Source organism: Diuraphis noxia, unplaced genomic scaffold, assembly GCF_037042655.1.
Source record: "Diuraphis noxia isolate RWA-SAM2 unplaced genomic scaffold, SU_Dnox_SAM2 contig0005, whole genome shotgun sequence".
NCBI classification, from domain to species: domain Eukaryota; kingdom Metazoa; phylum Arthropoda; class Insecta; order Hemiptera; family Aphididae; genus Diuraphis; species Diuraphis noxia.
In genome coordinates, this window is record NW_028301715.1 from 39756247 (window position 1) to 39777556 (window position 21310).

General features: G+C 35.6%; 1 protein-coding gene across 7 annotated transcripts in view; it reads right to left on the reverse strand.

The window, feature by feature from the left end:
- Positions 1-1440: 1440 nt before the first annotated feature.
- LOC107169554 (uncharacterized) overlaps positions 1441-21310 on the reverse strand; it is a 250857-nt gene continuing 230987 nt past the window's right edge. For 3 of the 7 annotated variants that reach the window (XM_089228457.1, XM_015519320.2, XM_015519324.2), the window contains 14 exons: positions 15070-16778; positions 12580-12652; positions 12453-12493; positions 11518-11700; positions 9880-10969; positions 9209-9443; positions 8478-8623; positions 8283-8392; positions 7065-7275; positions 3536-3745; positions 3401-3463; positions 3020-3324; positions 2757-2908; positions 1441-2601 (listed from right to left, as the gene is read on the reverse strand). In XM_089228457.1, the coding sequence (XP_089084583.1) occupies positions 2296-2601; positions 2757-2908; positions 3020-3324; positions 3401-3463; positions 3536-3745; positions 7065-7275; positions 8283-8392; positions 8478-8623; positions 9209-9443; positions 9880-10969; positions 11518-11700; positions 12453-12493; positions 12580-12652; positions 15070-16778 (4834 nt within the window). In that variant the 3' untranslated portion in view covers positions 1441-2295. Of the gene's footprint in view, positions 2602-2745; positions 2909-3019; positions 3325-3400; positions 3464-3535; positions 3746-7064; positions 7276-8282; positions 8393-8477; positions 8624-9208; positions 9444-9879; positions 10970-11517; positions 11701-12452; positions 12494-12579; positions 12653-15069; positions 16779-21310 lie in introns of all 7 variants that reach the window. The other 4 variants (XM_089228458.1, XM_089228460.1, XM_089228459.1 and 1 more) reach the window with 4 other exon arrangements.

Below are 21310 nucleotides of genomic sequence, written 5' to 3' on the forward strand. Positions count from 1 at the left end.
ATTTAACATTTAGGACACCCTTATTACTAATTATTATTCAATAAGACATTCCTAAGTGTTAAAATGAGCTTACCAATATTAATATTAGTTCTATTAAATTACATAAGTAATTTTTGCTGATGCATAAATAAAAATAATAAATGCAATAACTAAGTGCTTTTAAAATTTTTTTTTTTTGTTTACGGCCTTTTAGACCACACATCTAAACATAACTGCCTCCATCCTTCCCGATTTTTTGACAGCATATGCCAATCTTCCTCCAGCAGAAAAACTGCCACATCCTTCCTGACACAATCCTCCCATCGCATTCGGGGTCTTCCTAGTGGTCTTTTCCCTCTTGGATTCTTTTGTAAGACCGTCTTTGTCAAAGCATCAGGTTTCCTCCATACATGACCTGCCCATTCCAATCTTATTCTTTTTATCTCCTTAACTATATCTGGTCTGTTATATAGGTGATGTAACTCCTCATTGTGTCTTTTACGCCATTCACCTGTTTGCAGGTCACGACATGGTCCATATATGCTTCTTAATATTTTTCTTTCAAAAACTCTCAGTTTTGACTTCACTTTTCCATACAGTCCAACATTGTGCTCCGTATAGTACTATAGATCTTATTAGTGTGGTGTATAGCTGAACTTTAAGTGTCTTTGAGAGAATTCTTGACTTAAGTAAGTTATCCATTGCATAATAACACTTGTTACCTATTTAGATCCTTTTAAGTATTTCATACTCCATATTGTTTGATTGGGTGATCATTGTACCCAAATACTTAAATTGTGGTACATTTTTGAATCTATAAGGCCCTACCTTGAGAAACTCTTCTGCTTGTTTTCCGTACCGTTGTCTACTTATTTCCATATATTCTGTTTTCTTTTCGTTAATTTGCAAACCTACTCTTTTCGCCACTGTTACAAGTCTTTCACACATACTTTTCACTGTATTTATATTATTCCCTAAAAGCACTATGTCATCTGCGTATGCTAGAATACTTATTGATGTTCCATCGAGTTTCACCCCTTCATCTGGTGAAATATTCATCATTCTAATTACTTTTTCTAGAACTAAATTAAAAATAATTGGGACAGTGCATCACCTTGCCGTAGGCCTGTATTCACCTGAACTTCTCTCGATAGTGCGTTACCAACTTTCACTTTTACCATAGTCCTATTTAAAGTGGCCTTAATTAATCCAAAGTGCTTTTAAAATAATATGTTTACATTTTAGTTTATCGTAGATTAAACATTTTTAATAGTCTTCAATATTAGTAAAAGTGTTTATTATTATAACATGAAATTATAAACTGTAAGAGTAAGTAATACTTATTACTTTTAATATTTGTATTAATTCTTTTGACATTTTTATTATGATTTTCATTTGTTGACTTTTTGATACAAGAGGAATATTAAATTTAAAAACAGAAATACACAAGGAATACAGACATTTTAAACACATAAATCGTGTATTGCGTAAGAATTATCATAATTTGATATTTGGCGCATACAATACAATATAATATAGTACATAAAAAAGTTAAAACCAACTTTCGGTTTTCATAAAAATTAACAGTTCTTAATTAGTAACTTAACAAAACAATAATTCAACAAAATCAATATGTGATAACTAATAAAGAGAACAATAAACAAAAATATAGAAATTAAGTAGGATAATAAAGATGAGTCTACATAAGCAAAACAATATCATAAGGAACAGTAATTAACCACATTGAATATTACAATAAAGAATAACAATAAAAGTTTAGATGTCTCTATTTACAAATCGTGTTTTACAGTAGAGAAGTACACAGTTAATAATAATATGCACACATATGAGAATTTTTTTAAACATTTAAATATTTATATTAAGTTTTTTTTTAAAGTGACTATGCATTTATTATTAAAGAAGTCATTTTAATATGTTGTAAACAAGTTTTTTTTACATGGAAAACCATTGAAATAGAAATATTACATTTAACAGAATATTTATTGCTTAAGCCTATAATACGTTAATTATAATAACTGATTGTATTATAATATTTTTATTTTATTATATTATAGTTAAATAAGTACAAATTTCTACTTAGATTTGGTCAATTAATTCCAAATGCAAAATTATTATTCAAAACCGTACATAAACTAATTTACAATTTAGTTAATATTTATACAAGTTTTTATGATCATAATATATAATATATGCCCATAGGGTTTAACAATGTAATATAACTATAACTAATGCTCGGCAAATGGAGACATTAAGTCCATTTGCTAATTACTGATTGTAGTAAGTGTTGGCATCGTTCTATATAACTGTTGGCGGCAACACATTGTAGTCAAGTATGGATGATTTAACTGTTTCGTAGACAGGACGGTTGTTGTCTGCAGTGGACGAGGTCAAATTGTTATAGGCTACATATTCGGAATGTGGGTTATTGCACAAGGTTTGTAACTTGGTCAGATAACTGTCAAAGTGTTCTTGGGTTTTTTCGGAACCAGATTGTCCATCAGGACATCTCACTTGTTCCAAAAATGACATCATGTTGTTCCTTAGGTTTTCATAGTACCCATTCAAATGGGAATTTTGTCGTTGAGATAAGATTTGTGTTTCCTGTAAACATGCAAAAATATCAGGTTGTTACAATTACTTAATAATTAAGTTGGTAAAATTGTGGAATATTGCTGTTGTTTGACTATTTTATCTTTAGAGCATCTTTTTGGAGTGTTTTTGTTTTTTTGGAATGTTTGACACTACCTTGGGCCTACCTTATCCCCGTGTCGAAGATGAGCCTCCATAGCATTGATGTCGGTCTTCAATCTCAACATTTGGGATTCGACGCGTGCATTTTCTCTCTGCAATTCCGTTATTTCAGCATCCAAAGTAAATAGATCTTCACCACCGTTCCCCATATTACAATCTAAAAACCACAACTTTTTTACCTTTTCTCCTCCTCTATATTTGACTTTTTCAAAAATTGTAAAAATCCCACAATTTTACCAGACAAACATAACCTTAATACTATTCTCACCATTATGAAGTTGTTTCGAGCCGTACATGTGATGGTACAATGAATCAGCAGCATTTGTCGGGATTGGTTTCTTTCCAGATGCTAAATTAGGTGCTGACGGATGGCAAACACTGAGAGTTGGTGCACCACGGTGAAGGAATGGACTTGGGTTTAAATGAGATGGTTCACAGCCAGTTTGGTCGGATTGCTGGTGATGGTGTTGTTGTTGTTGCAATTTTGCAATATTAGCTTTATGTTGTTCAACAGTTCCCCCACTTTCGAGTACACGCATCTTGTTGCGATTGGCAATTGGACAACCGGATGCACTAGTATTAAATATTATGATATAAATATGAACAATAAAACTAACAGTATAATTTACACTTTAAAAAATTGATTTACCTTCTGTGTGATAAAAATTTGCCCGTAGCATGTCCAGATCCATCACATCCAGGTATAGGACACCTATGATATAAATTAACATTAAAAATATAACTAGTTAGTTCAATAATCACCAAATAGTGCAATATTATTAACCTTAATGGTTCAGAATCTTGACCGTCTCGAGGTTTACTCTTTGGTTTATTGGCTCGAGGACATCCAGATAAAGATCTATGAGAAGAATAATTTCCTGTTACATGACCAGACCCATCGCAGCCGGGTGTTGGACATTTTAGTTCTTGTGAATGTGTTGAAGAGATTCCAGGTTGTGATGAAGAACGATCACTTCTTGCGCAAACAGAAATACTAAAATAAAAACAATACTTCTTAAATCTAGTTAAAAAATAAAATGGCTATTCAAATGATAAAATTATAAAGACATTTGTTTGTTTGTTTGTTTTTACTACCAAAGTTCTGGAAATAAATAAACTGGTGTATGACATACCTATGTATCTGGTATAAAAAGTGTTTTATTTAGGCGTTAAATGATTTTTTTCTCAAATATATATTAAATAATACACCTGTATTATGTAAGGTACCTATAGTATTATCATTAAATTAAAACCTCTGTTAAAACTGGATAAGTAGACATTTTTATTTATCATAATATGTACCTATAAATAACTAAAATAGTGGTACCTAAGTCAAGAATAAAAAAATATGCTGAAGTAGGTATCTAGTTGATTAGAATATTTAATCGGAACTAAAATCTGAGTTAAAAATAATTTCTTCTTCTTCCTCTTCATCTTTTTCTTCAATTTCTTTATCAACAATATCTTTCTTCTCTGTACAAGCTGATTTGAATCTGAGTGAAAAACATTCTTTTAAATATGATTTTCTTCTGGACTCTTCGTTAATGCTCAAACAAGATGCGATGAAATTATCAATCATTTCTGATGTACGGTGTGGGTGGTTTAAAAGCAGTACGAAACAGGATCGGACGGCAAATAAAATATAATCGCTTGCAATGCCGGGTGATTTGAGGGTAATCACCAGCAATTCTTTGTAGCTATCCCAGTCACCCTCCAACAGACAGAGCCGCATCTGGTTAAATAATGGTCTCAAACTGTTACACTTTAGTGATTTGTATTTAGGGCGAGCACTATATTTTTGCAAATGCAGTTTGTTGGAGCACAGATATTCCACGGCCATTGATCTTCTGTCTAACTCATATGTGGCTTTGATTTTTGCCTTTTTGCCAACTGGTTCGGCGCGTTGGCCTAATATTATTTCGATAGCTTGTAGTACACCACTCTTCGGTAAAATAACTGAGGACAAACTACTTTTAGAACAACTTTCAGAAGACGAGGTTTCCGACCACTCACCATCTGTCGAGACGAATTCCATTTTCAAAATGTAACCGAATGGTCGATGGATTCAATAATGAATAAGTACACTTAATATGGTAAAAGGTCATCCAATGTAGACGTCAACTAAAATACAAATAAACTTGAGAAGTGATAATAATAATATTTTACTAATGTAAAATACACGACAGTTCGAGTTTATGTCTTGACATGATTTGGTGATCATACCAGCTGGCACTATTCAGTTGTAAATATTCAATATTTTATAAATATTAACAACAAAAAACTTTAAAGTAGAAACTATTAATTATTTCAGTATCGACTATTGAACATTGAGATTGAGTATTTGAATACTATTCAGTTTTCAGTTTTCACATGTTGATATTTTTCACACGTTTATACTGTCTATTACTGTTCGTTTTTCGTTGATAGTGATAAACTGACTAATGATGATAAATTGATAACGTTGTCAAACTACAGTATGACCTCATGCGAGAAAGTATTTTGCCGTCCAACGCTGTCTTTTTAAAACGGATCTGAATGTTAAACACACTAAACACTAACAAAAACACACACTGATTCCGAGGTCAGTTTTGTACTTAATAATTTTGCCAATAATTATTGGTTTATGGAGTCTCAGTGATTTAATAGTTGTCTTTGTTGTATCTGATGAGTGGTTTTACTTTTTAAAGTAGGGGGATTAGTAGTATTTTGTCATAAGAACCCATTTAAATTATTTAAGTAGTTATTTTTACTTAAATGTTAAAATAATACTCTTTAAAATATTGTAAGGAAAAAACAATTGTTTTAAGTAATATTAATTATTATTAAAAAACATTAAAAAATAATAGATAAAAATAAATCATAATAAAAACGTCTACTTTTCAAAGTTGTAACCAGTAATAAATGACAATTTTTGAACTTAGTGGCAAGCATAGTTGCTTATAGTCTTATAATTCATAAATATACTACTATAATAAACTGTGTTCAGAACTTGACGCACTAAAAACATTAAAGATACACTTAAATTGTTGAAAAATGCTGTTAAATATGATCTGTGGACAGAATTTGGTCCTTAAAAGTTGAAATATTTATAATTTATTTTCCCTTCTTAAACTGTAAATATATTTGCATCACAGTGGGAACAATCGGAAAAAATTGATGATATCTAACAGAAATATATTTTTTGTTTTAATTAATTAATTTAATTGTGTCAATACAACAGGTATTTTTACAATGTTAGGCACTATATAAGATTAATATGATTACAATATTATGTTTACGACAATATTTACATTTGACAGAAATATGAATATGTAACGTCTCTATTAATATTGTCTAAATGCAATGACTCAGTAAACGTTAATGAAAAAATTATTTTTAAATAAATATCATAAAAGTATAAGACAGTTCAAATGTTCAATATTACCTTTTTTACAGTGTTAAAAATACCTCGTAAATATCATATAGCGCTTTTGTCCATTTATGCAAAACCAAAATAAAAAGCATTTTATTTTTATACTAAATTAATAATAGAAAAAAATAAATGAGAAGATTTCTTATCAACATTATAATTCATAATGATACAAAATATGTTATAGAAATCATCTTTGGACATAATATGGAATATAACTATGTTGGGCATTGTCAAAATTCCAACATCAACTAAATCAAAAAATTCCGATCTAAAGCTCTAGGTAAGTATTATTTTGAAAGCTACATTTTATGTCTGAAATCAAACTCTCCAATCCAATAATCGTTTATCTTAAAATACCATAGTACCTAATAATAACCATAGTATAATATAATAATAAGCATTACGATTTTAAAGTAGAGGGGATTAATCCCGGATATGTTTTCTCCTAAAATATACCTTCACACGTAGAACGTGATTTTTACATTTATACCGACTCTTCTATAGTAATCTGATAAAACTTTCCGAAAACATTTTGAATTCGTCATGAAGTTTACTCAGAAACAAGTTTTCTGCTATTTTGATTTTGAACCCTTGTACCTACAAGGTTAGGTTAGAATATAATATTAATAATTAATAATATTATAAGTGCAATTAGAATTTAAACGATATTGAACCAAATTTTAAAACGAAATGGATTCGCTTTCAAATAAACTTCATAACGTATTCAAATAGGTATGTTTTCAGGGACAAAAATGATCATTCGTGTAGACTCTACACTGTAGATGGTTACATATTATTATGCGCACGAATAGTGTTCCTCAATTTTTAGTCACTGATTTCAATACAAGTGTAGGATGTACAATTATGTAGTAGGTACTTAAATAATGTCACGCTCGCATACCTGTCGTCTTTGGACGAGACCGAGAGTTTGTCTTGCTGCGGCGGTGGCATACTGTAACACGGATTCTGCGAGAACCCGTTTGGCGGCGCGCCTTGTTGGTAGGCGCCTGCCGAGTAGCCGCACGAGTACGCCGACGTGCTGTACGGCGTCGAGTACCCGTTTGCGTACTCCGGCATCGGATATCCGGGATGTGGGCTCAACGAAGTGTAACCTATACGACAGACGGCAAGAAAATAATTAGCCACAAGTCACAACCCAATGTACACTGAAGGCAATAATGTAAATATACGTAGAAACTCCAAACAACCTTCACTACACTTAACTAAGAACTTAGTGATAGTGAGAAAATTTTTTCAAACACTTCTAATACAAAATTACATCTGAAATTCTGAACGTATCAAAAGACCTGGGAACGATTGAACTATTGAAGTATAGTGAAGCTACGAACTGGCTGGACTATTTTTGGAATTGGTTTCTCTTAAAAATATTTTAACTATCGTCGAAATTGTATGTAAAAGTTTATTGATTATCATGATATTTTGCGTCACACCTATTCTTAGTGACTTAAAAGACATTATGGTTAGGTTAGGTTAAATATGGACACTGTTCAGTATACAATAATATTACTATCGACAGAGTGAAATGTCCAGAGTTAATTTTATTGCACAGGTTAAGTTTATAATCTAATGAAGTACCATACATATAGCACCAGTATTAAATATTAGTTAAAGAATGGCCTTCTTTTTATAAGCTATTCCCTCATAAATATATAAAATTATAAAAATATATGAAAATAATTAAGTTAGGTTAAATATTAAAATAACACATAATAATTGTTGTTATCTGCCGTTGTTTTAGTTTAACTAATTTTTTGTTGATTGGAAATCCACAAAAATATACAAAATCATTTAAACTTTAAATTATTTCAAATATAATAATTATTTTTAAATTTAAATCTGAACCTGCATCAGAGACAAATAATATTCGTGTTGTGGTACTGTGGTGTATCGTTCGTTTGTGTTACCATTTGTAACCACAACTAATAGTCACTGAACTGTGATATTGACGAGACAAAATAGTATGTGATGATGCTCAAATGACTAAGTAATCAATTTTTTTTTTTATCCCGAAGCTATCAATTTAATCATATACGTGAACAACGAACTACGGAAATATTTATACAAAACAACGACAATTTAATAATATTATATTGCTTACCGTTGACGTCTCTGTAGTGGTCCATGTAATGGGAACCTCCGCTCTCGGGAGTCGATTCCCTGCTGTATCCGTTTGGTGCTCCGCCAGGAAACACAAGTCTGCCAGGTGCCCTGTAACGGGGACAAATGATTGTAAACGGTCTCGGTAAACGGCCTCTATAAGGCTAATCAGTAATCAAAAACGACACCATCGTACCTGTTGACGCTGAGGTCCAAAGTCTGTCCTTGTGGGCTCGGAGCCTGGTTGACCTGTGGACTGGACGTCGACGTGTTCGGGCTGGTACGGTGTCCGGCGGTTCCCGCGTAATGGTGTGGGCTCAGGCTGTTTGAATACGTCACAGTCTGCGGGTGTTTAAGTAGTAGAAAATTAATAATCAGAGTAAAAGGCGTTATAAGTATTTATAATGTCAATTACAATCGCCTGCGCCACCTCTGTCCCGTACGTTTTAAAATATTCTATAAGTGCGGATATGTATAGGCAGTGAATATATATATATATATATTTAGTAGTATCGTTTTTCCCACACAGCCGGCTCGTCGATGACTACCATGTATATATATTTTATACCTATAGACTATAGGTATACCACACAAGACTAGGTGTTGTTTGTGAGATGAAAAGCTTTGCATTTGGTTTTTGATCGCAGTATAGCGTATAAGAAATAATCGTATAATACATATTTTTGCACGACAGCGAAATACTGTGTATACATATACTTTAGATTAGCCTTGGAAATTTATTTTTCGGTCAAAAAACGTAACATAATACGCAGTCGGTATTAGCTTTGGCGTTCTGTATGTCTTGTTTTGGAGAAATAAAAACTTATAAAATCGTATTTACTCCTTTCCACATAAACGCGTGTTTAATAAGTCGTGGGACGTGATGGTTAATCGAAAGACTACCGTAATGTAAATGTATAATGGTACCTGAGGACTGGTTGAAGTCACGCTAGACGTGGAAAGGTCCATAACCGACACTGTGCCTGGTGACCGGGTGAGCGGTAAGGGCAACGGTAGCGGAAGTGGCTTCATCCCGGTACTTGCAGTAGCGATGCACTTCACCGACAGATTGATCGCTGCTGCTGTGGGAAAACCCGTTTGGATGACCGGACCGCCGCCGGTGGACGTGGGAGGATTCGCTCCTTCGTACTGGTACAGTGGTCTGAAACGAAAACGAAACAAAAATATTGTATATAAAACGAATTTGTAAGTTAATAGTTTATAAATAACCCGGGGCTCAGTTTTAAATAATAGCAATATAAATCGTTGAAAAGTATTTATATTTTATTTAGTTATGTATTAAACTTGAAGAATAGAAAAAAAAATTATCCCTTATTTTCTAAAGTCAAAACGTTCACTTTGATAAAGTTAATTGCATTAAGGAATATCTATGTCTTTATTTTAAAATTATGCGTACAGGCACATTTAAAGAACTAAAGCTCTATTAATGTCTAACAAACTGACCGGATTTCTCAAAGTAGTTTAAGAGTTCGATAAGACTGAAAACCCCACATTTTACGCGAGTACAACCTATATGATATGTCATATCGGTATATAAACATTCGTCGAGTGGACGTGTGGCCGGTATGAACCCTTACCTGGGATAGAGTGGCGGTTCGATGGCGTCGTCCATCTGCACTGGCTGTTCAGGTTTCATGATCATCTGGTGTGGTTGGTACATGGCAGCGGCGGCGGCGTCTCCGTACTCGGACGGGTATCGTTGGCACGACTGATCGGATTCGTAGCGGTCGGCGTACGCTGCAGCGGCTGCGGCCACGGCCGCGTTCAGCGGATTTGGGTACGATGGTGGCCGGACGTGGTCGTACGACGACCGGGCCGGGACTTCGGTGGAATACGACGGAGATGGCCGGTTGATGTTGGTTAGTGCGTAGTTGCGGTCGGCGACTGCGGCCACCGACCTGTTGTACATGTCTTGCTGTTGGCTGCCACTGCCGCCGTTTATCTGCTGTGGTTCGTATGGTCTATGCTGCAGTCTGGCGTTGTTGTCCATCATCATGTATGATCCGGACGAACCATGTTGTTGTTGTTGTTGACCCGACATGCCGCCGTTGCCGTGTTGTTGGATTTGTTGGATTTGTTGTTGTTGCTGTTGTTGCTGCTGTTGTTGTTGTTGTTGTTGCTGTTGTTGTTGTTGCTGTTGTTGTTGTTGTTGTTGTTGTTGTTGTTGCTGTTGATGGTGGTTCATGGCGTCCATGCTACCAGACATTGACGATGAGTTGGAATCGTGACAGTGGTCGTACGACGACATGGTCATCGGGGTGCGTCGATTGCACGGGGGCGTTACCGAGCGACACGAACCGGTCGAATGCATTTCCGACTTGATGGTCATGGCATCGTCTTGGGTTCCCGGAGTGGACCCATCGCCACAGCATCCCATCTCGGACTTGAGGTGCAGCTGTTTTGCGTCCGGCTTTTCGTCGTCCATGTCCGGCCCGCCGCCGTCCATGTCCTTGTGTTGCAACATCTTGGATGGTTTAACCGTCAGCTTGGCGCCCACCGCCGCCGGGCTGTAGTACGCTGCTGCCGCCGTCATATATTCCGGTGACCGGTCAGTCGGACCGCCACCGCAGTGTTCGCCGTAGTGACCACCCATCTGTTGGTACGCGTCCTTATTGATGTTTCCCATGTGCTTGTACTGCTGCTGATCGAGTCCGCCGTTATTGCACACTGGAAATTGACGGGGAAAAAAACGAAAATGACGCGTTGTTCTCGACAATAATCCGGACCGAGTTTTGCTGAGGGTAGATCGCTATTAACAAGGGTCTAGGTTTTTTATCGGGTATCGGGTGGGTGTCGGTGTGTGTGGACATCCATATATAGACATATTAGTATATTATGGACTGTGCGTCCCCCATAATATCCTGCTATATGAGTAGCGAAGTGTCAACGTTGTTAGAAAGATACTATAGTTAACATATTCTGTGAAGCTATATGTATATACATGCCCATGGGACTTATAGTGAGATGACAATCTAAAACTTTATTTCCCTTTTTTCAGTATTTGTGGAATTTTTCAAGAATTATTGAATTATTATAGAAATAAGACGTGATTTCGTTATGCCAAAATATTTGTAATATTTTAATACATTTTGATCGGTTCCGTATAGGTAATATAGATGTAAAATATTGTAAAAAATGTTGGCTTTTAGACCCCCTCTCTGTTTTTCTCTTTGTCACTGCTATCAGTCCATTTTTTTTATAGGTCAATGGAATACCTGTAAGCGCAGCGATGTGTTGTTGTGACAGTTTTTTCTGCCGCTCTCGCAATGCCTGTTTGTTAGCCGCCGCTATTGGACAGCCCGACAGGCTCCTATGCGTGTTTCGGTTCGAGCTCACGTGTCCCCGGCCATTACATCCGGGAGTGGGACACTTTAGGATCGTTTCGTGCAAGGCCAGAACTGGTCAAGACAATATATACACACACACATATATATATATATATATATATATTTATTTATTTATTACATTGGAATAGATTTTGCTACATGCAGCATTAAATACACACGAACAAACAGCAAAAAGTTTTTTTTCTCAAATGGACATAGTTATTAGGTAGGTAGGTATGAAAAGTAAGTTTATTATTAAAAAAAAAATTAAATCGGCGGACAAGGATCAAGAATAGGGGTAGAGAGAGAGAGAGTGAGAGAGAGTAGTGTAATGTCGCCGGGGTGGATATCATGCAATTGTTGTACATTATATAGAAAAATATGCATTACATTATTGTCATAATTTAATAATTATAAAAAGGCAATAGGTATATATATATATATATAGGTAGCAAAAAATAAATAAATCTCTATTATAATATATAAATATATATATATATAACAAGTTCGATGCTGTTTGTGTTTTTATCGGTGTACCAGTTATTTGCGGTAAAATCTATGTAATAACTAAATAATATATATATAAATGTGTATAATATTGCTCGTGACGGATAATATATGCGTTGACGTTGGACAACGACAGGGTAGTTGTAGTGGTGCAATTTATCAGCTCTCTACCCCCAACAAAAATCCGGTGTGTTGACGGTTTGGTTTTGTTCGTTGCATATACAATGCGCTTTCAAAATAATAATTATATTGTCGAAAGGAAACATAAAAAAAAACAAAAGATAATTTAGATATATGAAACGTTTTGCGATACTTACTTTCTGGCGTCACTTTATCCTTGCGGGGACATCCCGACATGCTGCATGTACGAGCAGAAAAATACACACAATGATCTACTGTATATTGATATTAACCCGAAATCGTAGATTAGCAACGATAAATTACCTTCTGTGGTGCGAGTATAATCCAGTGATGTGCCCTTGACCGGTGCATCCCGGCGTCGGACATTTGTTTCCATCTGAAACGAAAAATACAAGGTTACCATTTTTCAGTAATTCGTTTCGAATGCATTTCCTTTAAGGTTATAATATTTATTATTTTGTTAGGGGAGATCTCGTCTTTTGTTATACGTCTGAAACAAAAGAATAAGAGATGGGTTTTTTTTTTGGCGTTGGCGATCACAAAAGGCGCCGACTGTGCTGAATAAGTAGATAAGAAACATTGATTCCGGGAAATGCCCCCGGCTAGGGTGTTTGGTTTGTTTTTATTTTATTTTTGTTTTACGAGATATTATTTATAATTCCCTTGTTTTTAATTAAAAATGCATCGTTTTAACGCTCTCTCGCTATCTAAAAAAAAAAAAATTATAATTAAAAAATATACACATCGATGGCTATATTCCAAGTGGCGATAAAGGGAGAAAACTTCATGGATAGATAAGCAATGATATTGAGAATGTAAATAAGATTCAGTAAATATATATAATTATATTGATCATGATATCAAAGTGGATTATGGTGAATTTAAATGCAATTTATAATGGACTGATATAACATTAAGTTTACGACTAGATTTTATAATACGTAAAATGTGTGATACACATTCAATCAAATTATTGATAAGTGGTCAAGTAAGCGTTTGAATTAGTTTTTGTAAAATGTTTTCTAGTTTAAAAAGTAACGTTATTGATTTTTTTTTTAAGCGGGTTTATAAATTTAAGTATAGCAATAGACCAATAATAAATTAGAGTTAATATATACGAGAGTATTCGCATTTAATAATAAGTATCAATAATATAATAAGATCAATATAAACGGTAAAGTATCTAAGATGAATTAATATTAGTGTTTAATCAGAACATCAAATTATCTATAGGCATACATACCTACATCAAATACGATAAACATGACGTTAGATATCTGAATTTGAGTGTTCGATAAATTATAAAGTCTTTAATTAAGAGATTAACCATTGACATGTTAAAAATATGTACTGATTAGTATAAGAACACTTGTCTTCATATATTATTATAGATTTAGATTATTTAAGACCATTATTCATATTATGTGATGTGATCAAGAATTTTTAATAGCTTAATATATAAAATATATGTATTATTATGTTTTCTTACAACCTTGAAGATTGGTTGGTGTTTTTATTCAATTTAATATTATTTAGTACTTTTGGATGAAACGATAGAATAAATTTGTCATCAAACCAATTGTTTAATACTTCAAGATAATATGAAAAGAAGTTATTGTCTTTTAGTATTATGTTGTATTTATAATACAACATATAGGTAGCTTTTTTAAATATAAAAGTTGTTTAAGTGAGTTCGAGATAACATTTATTTATTTTAGCTAATAACTTATTAATTGTATTATTAGAATAAACACGCATCAAATTGGATTATATTAAAATCGCATATTATAGGTACATTATAATAAAGCGTATAAATTGTGATTTTTTAAATATTATATTTTATCAATTCGAACACAAACTGCTTGAGCGACTAAGATTAAATAAATATAACAAACTTCATTAATATATAATAACATGCACAAGTTTAGTGAGACATTGGCATTGTTTCAATGGCTAATATCAACGCGCAATACGATATTCAAGAATGGCTTAAAAATCAAAATGTCGTGACGGCGGTCGGGCGGAATTGTCGTCGCGCGCGCATATTATATAACTTATCTCAAAGTTTGTCGGGCGAGACAATAACATGTAATATATATATTATTATGCCGAACGAGTGGCGTGCACGCGGTAGTATGATATACGTACACGCGATAAATCCTAAGAAGAAGCGGACGGAGAGGAAGAGAATTGTGTGCGAGCAAAAGAGAGAGAAAGAGTATATTATTATTATATAAGAGAAAGAATGACGACCATGACGACAAAGGAAGTCGATGAAACGGAAACTGGCGAGCGTCGCGTGCGTACAGTATTAGACTGCAGCTCTATAAATATGTACGGTTGTGGGTATGTTGTGGGTACAGTGGTGTGTGTGTGAATGTGGGGGTATTTATAATAAAATAGTGCTCAGGCGGTAGTGGTGATGGGTGTATTGGGTGTGGGGTGAGAGGAGTGTTAACAACTCGTACCCGTTCGCCGCGTTTGGGGTTAAGTCGGCACGTGATCGGCGTGGAGATGTCCTCTTAAACCAAGCCCGCCCACCCACCAAGTGGTGACCCCGAACCACCGCGACCATTATATACGCGCTGCAGTATACGGAACGCCGACGACATTATTGTCAACAACGTCGACTGACTGCGCGCTATCCTCCTTGAATGTTAATTAGTATTAAATTGCAACAGGATTTGCGCAAAGGATCGAAACGATAATAACGCGGGCCATGTCGTCACCGTCTCCGCCACTAATGACGACGAGCCTGTAAACCGTAGAATTAAGTATTATCGGTGCTTATACCTTTGTTGTTCATGCATCCAGGTAGCATCAGTCCACCGTCCACGGGATCGAGGAGGAGTTTGGTAGTGCCACCGCCACTGGATGTCATCCTCGGTGATAGACCGTCACCTCCGGCCGCGCTCACCACCGAAGCACCGAGCACGCCTTCCCTGGCGACGTCCTGGAGCGCCGTGGCAGCTCTGGAATCGGCACCGGCCGGCTGCAGTATGGTGTACTGCTTGGACAGCGGGCTGGGCGAGTCCATCTTGATGACAGCCCCGTCCGCTTTGCAGTCAGCTGCGCCACCACTGCACCCGTCGTCCTCCAGTTTCACGCAAACCGGCTTAACCGGCGTAACTGGACCAACGCCGCCGCCACCACCGGCTGCAGCGTTTCCGCCGGCCAACAAGTGTTTGACCGCCGAACCGTGTCCACCCCCACCCGCTGTCGAGACGCCGACGCCGTTTGAAATGAGCCCGCCGCCGGGTCCGGTGTAACCGACCACGAAAGTGGCGCCGGCTGGCGGGTACGGTCCCAGCGGAGACATGGCCGCGCCGACTGCAGTGGGCAGATCTAAGCGGGTTGCGTCTTTAGACTCGCCGACGCCACCGCTGGCCACAGGCCGAAACGCTGAGAACGCTGTCTTGTCCATCAGGTATGCGTCGTACGACGACGATTCGGACTCAGACTTCAGGGAAGTCATCATCTCGTCAGGCCGCACATGACTGTTGTTGTTCCGGCGGTCCACGTCCATCTTGCGCCGAAGCCGATCACCGCTGCCGGTGTGACTTCTACTGCGACCACGGCCACAGCCACCGTTCTCGTCGTCGTCGTCGTCGTCGTCATCGTTGTTGTCGTCTTCGTCGTCGTCACCACCACCACCGCCGTCGCCCTTGTCATCTCCGCCACTGCAGCCGCTTCCTTCACCGCCGCCGTCGGCCGACATGTCGATCTCAAGCTCATCCGACGAATCGTCCACCAGTTCGTTAAAGTCCGGCTCGTACTTAGACGGCGCGTATTTGTCCGGTTTCTTGTTGTGCTCGCACTCTTTGTTGTTCTGGTCAATCTTGTTGAGCAAAATATGGTCGAGGTCGCGACGTTGTTGCGGCGGTTGTTGTTGCTGCTGTGTCGTTTTTGCGTCGCTCGTGTTGTTCTTGTTCTCGTCCACCCTGGTTGCCATCGGTGGCGGTGGAGGCGGCGGGTGTGCGCTGCTGGCACTGCCGATTTTCTTTTCATCGAACAAGTTGACGAACGCCGGTGACTCATACCGGTCGTCGTCGTGTCCTGTTCGGTAGAACGAGTGCCGAGCGCTCGGCCACCCACCTGACAGGCTCTTCAGCGCTGCTTCTGTCTCGCGTATTAGCGTTTCGTCGTCCACCGCCTCGTCACCACTGGCTTTTGCTTGTTTTTTCGGCGCGGCCGCAGCCGTTTGTTGTCCGGCTGCTGTGACCGCACCGTTGGCCTGCTGACCAGCCAGCGGTCGTTTCTTCGGCAGCACCATTGTCTTTTGTGTGGCCGCCGCACCGCCGCCTCCGTTGTTGTTGTCTTGCTGCTGCTGCTGCTGTTGTTGTTCGGACAAGCCTTTGTTGTTGTCCTTTTCTGCGGTCACCTCTTGCATCTGTTTCAGTGCCCGTCTCCTTTTTTTGTGCGCAAACGTCTCGTCCACGGTTGACTGTGCCTTATTGCAGGCCACCGTACCGTCACCCGATGACTTGCGTTTTGATGTCAACCTGCGTGCAAAACGAACACAATAAATTAACAACAATTGTATTCGTTTAGTACCAAAATAATTATAATATTTCATTCTCACGGCCGCGAGTTATAGCTGGGGATTATAGGGTCGATTATTTTTCGGTATATGTACCGGTACCCGACTTCAATACCGTCAACCCTATATCACAGTAGTACGGTTGTTTGGTATATACAGCGGTATACCGTTCCATATAGTCAGTAAAACGTATTAAAAATTGTATTTTCGAAAATATTGTATTTCTGATAAACGGTAAAGTAAGTTATTATAACTTGGAGCATAGAACAAAACACTAAAATTCATGTAGTACTACGGCAACTGATAAGTATTGTGAACTATTGTATTTTTTATATACAATATATATATATATATATATATATATATATATATATATGCGATGTGCCAAAATATGATTATATATTAAGACATAGACAAATTCATTGAGATTTCGGTAAATATCTTCGAGATGTGATGGGTTGGTTCAAAAGAAAACACAAGCATTACAATATTTGTTTTTGCAAACTGGTAAAATGTTTAGTGCTTACAGAACGCCAACGGAATATTATATTCTTGTGAGATCGCAAACCCGAGTACGAAATAACGCTTACGTTTGTATTCACGTTACGTTGGTTAAATACAATCAATTTAATATTTACGCTTTTTCCAATAACGAAACGACGTTGTGTGTATTTTTTTAATTAATATTATCATTATTATTTATTACCCTCACTAATTTTAATTGACTGCTGTTCACGATCTCGATCGGTTACTTTTTTTTTTATCAATAATTATGTTACGAGGGAAAAAAATACCAATAACGCGCACTTCTCCACTCCTCCTTCCATCGGCCGTCAATCGGTTGTTTAATTTGCCAAAGATCCGTTTTTCTCGGCTCGTTAAGTATTTTTTTAATTAAAAATCGCTTGCGACTTTTAAATTAATAAGAAAGAGGAAAAATGTGTATATATATAACTACTTAATAATATCACGGTGATATATTCGAAAGGCCTAACGGTGGCGATTACGGGGTAGTCGTACAGGAGGGTGTGGCAATGAGAAATAGTGTACTTATATATATTATATCTATAGTAACTAGTATAAGATACGATATTTTTATCAGACAATGGGGAAAAAAGGGTTGTTTGTAAGATATTATATGAGAAGAAATCAAATAACAGGCGCCTAACCGGCCGGAAATAGCGCGCGTGTTATTATATGGTACGCATAGGTACCAGTAACAGGAATATACGAATATAATATAATATGTAAATAATACAAATATAAAATTTTATAAAAAGTATATATATGGAATATACATAAATGCATGCGTATTTAAAACGTTTGTAAGAAAGCCGAATTCGATTAAGTGTATATTATTATGCCTTATTATATAATCGAGAGTAAATAAAATTGTTATTTGCATGTCAAAAAGGTCAAAATTGAATTTAATAGTAATATCGAAATATTTGTAATTAATAGGAAATATACGAGTATACATTATAATAAAACGAATATTTATATAGAATAAACCTCACTATTTAACAATATAATATACTCGAATACAGCTATAGGCACATTACACCACAGTAAGACTCATGACGAAAAAATAAAGTAGTTGACTACAGATCAAGTGAAAAAAATATATCTATAAATAATTACTATAAAATTACACGAACTGTTTGATTAACGATCATTATTACAGTCGTTATAAAGACCGAAATGAAAATGTTATTTTGAATAATATAATATAAACAAAATAATAGATTTTCAAAACATAGTAAAAATATTGATAGCTATATTACTCAGTACGGATATTGAAATAATAGTATAATACACATACCATATAAGTGTATACCGAAAAACTGATGCATATAATAATATTATAGTTACCTTATTGCAAGCGCATTACCCATTAATTGTATATTATTAATGCTATATATATGCAGTTATTTATTTCGATGGTTAAAACATTTTTGGGTTAGTATAAGAAGCCATTCTTAAAAATTGAAAGATATCATATTATTATCATTCTATGTCTCTACGTTCTTATTCATAATTAGGTATGCGTGATATAGTTATTTATTTAATTTAATATGTTTGGATAGTTATAATAATTATTATTTGTATACGATAACGATAAACTTATAACGCGCGTATCGTGTATGATATTATTACAATATTGTATAATGCTGATAAATCGGTCTTGCTGCAGCAAGTCTCGCGTGTATGTTTCCAACACCACCGTCGTTATTATTATTATGATTATTGTGGGCCAGGGACGTATTTATTATTATAATACCGTATTATACTCGACGAATAACGCGTTCTGCCGCATCGCGCTCTTCGAGAGGGGAAACGAATTCAGCGAGTCAGTCGTGCTTTTGCTGCGGATCAAGTAAGTCCCTCGTCGGTCGGCCCACGTTCCGCGTGATATAACCACGTGCGATGTTTTTCCAGGACTGTATAATAATAATATAGGTAACATGGTTTCACGTCGAACGAAAAAAAAGGAATGAATTTTTTATGGCTGTCGCGTCACTAGCGTGAACCCCATCGCAGACAAAAAGTTTTCCAAATCTCTAGACATCTCGACCCCGCTCCTATATAGCTATCTCAAGATGAATTATTAATTTCAGTTAAATTTAAAAAAAAAAAAAATTAAATAACAATTGACTTCTACTGAACTCCGTAAAGCGCTGGATTGTAAAATAAAATCGTGAAACTAATGTATTCATTTATTGTAGTATTAAATATACGTATTATTAAAATTATAATATATAGGTGTATACCTATAATCTATAATAAATTTTAAAGTGTATATATTAGCGAGATCAAAAAACTATTGGCCAATGTCTTCGATGTTTCATAAAAAAAAAAAAATTAACTTTCTTAAGATTGGTAATATAATATATTAAACAAGAATACGATGATAAATTTGTATTACTCATTGCTAATTTCAAATAAATATAGAAAATGTAAGCAATAATATTTATGGATTGATAATGTAAATAAACAACCACAACACTGACTTATTTCTGGGTTTTCCATAATATTCTTTAAATTGAAGTTCAAAAGTTTAAAATATTTAAATTATAATCACATTGAACAATTTTTTTCTGAAGTTTTGTCTGTTAAAGATTTTATTAATTTAAGATGTTCAATTTCAACAAGGATATTTACATTTTAAAAATTGTTTTTACTCAGAATTTTTAAACATATGAAAATCTATAATTATTTGTAGGTATTATATTTTTTAGCTTTTTAAATTTTATATTTTTTTTGAATTGTCAATAACATAGTATATGTTATAATAGTATTTAAAATTTAGTAAGCCGATATTAGTGGTAATACTGGTGTTTTAAATCTTTAAAAAATATTAATGGTCAATTTAATATTATTTTTTTTAAATGCTGCAATAAACTACAGTTAATACATAATATTTATATACCATTTTTATACATTCATTATATTTTATAGTTTCTAGTTTTGTGATATTTTGTTTTGTTTTCGGAAATAACTAAATAATTTGCGACTCTGGAGGTAGAGCTTTCATTCATAACTACCTGCAGAATGTATACGCGATAATATTACTAACGTTACAGGTTTACATTTCAAAGGAAATGACGACGAGCGATTAGGAAAACGATCAATTATAATATTAAACATTATTATTACGTTTTCTAGGCGGCGTAATTACTACCTACCGGCTGCTAGGTGCACTCGAAACGGGAAAGCTTCCGAAATGTCTGTATAGACTTGCGTTATGCCGATGGGTCTTTTTCCGTCGTCGTGTATAATTCACTCCAACCGGTAATTTTCGTTTCGTAATATCTTTTTTTTTTTAGTTATTTAGATCACAAGAACTACGGTTTAATATTATTTTTTATTGTTATCGCCGCATAGTCCTAATATATAAAATATATGTATACACGTATATATTATTGCATCGCAGAACAATAATATAATAATAATATTTAAATTCACACACAACAATCATATATACACGTATATAGCTACCTATAAATTGTACACAGATACCTCACCGACGACGTAATGTCACGCTAGTAAACACTCCTCCGCCGGTACGGTTTGCCGCGCGACATGACGATTACCTATAGATATATTGTGTGTGTGGTGCAGCGCCTGCCGCCGAGTGCATGTCAACACTACATTAACAGAGACGGCGGCGGTGGCAATGATCATTCGAAACGGCTTTCCCGCCCACCCAATACCCACCCGGAACGGCATTTCGTATCCTATTATTAACCTATTACCGTCATGACGTTTTAATTCCGAAGTCACGACAATGACTTATCGCTCGTACCTCCGCGGTAAAAAAAAAAAATAAAAAAATAAAAATAAAAATAAAAATTGTATAACCGGCAAACACTACGTAGATACAACCCCTAAAGTCTAAACGGCTTACATGCTACATCAAATAAATTATATAATTATAAGGTTTAACGGCGAATGAAACTCTCAAAAATTGAAAAATATCGTCGAACATGAATG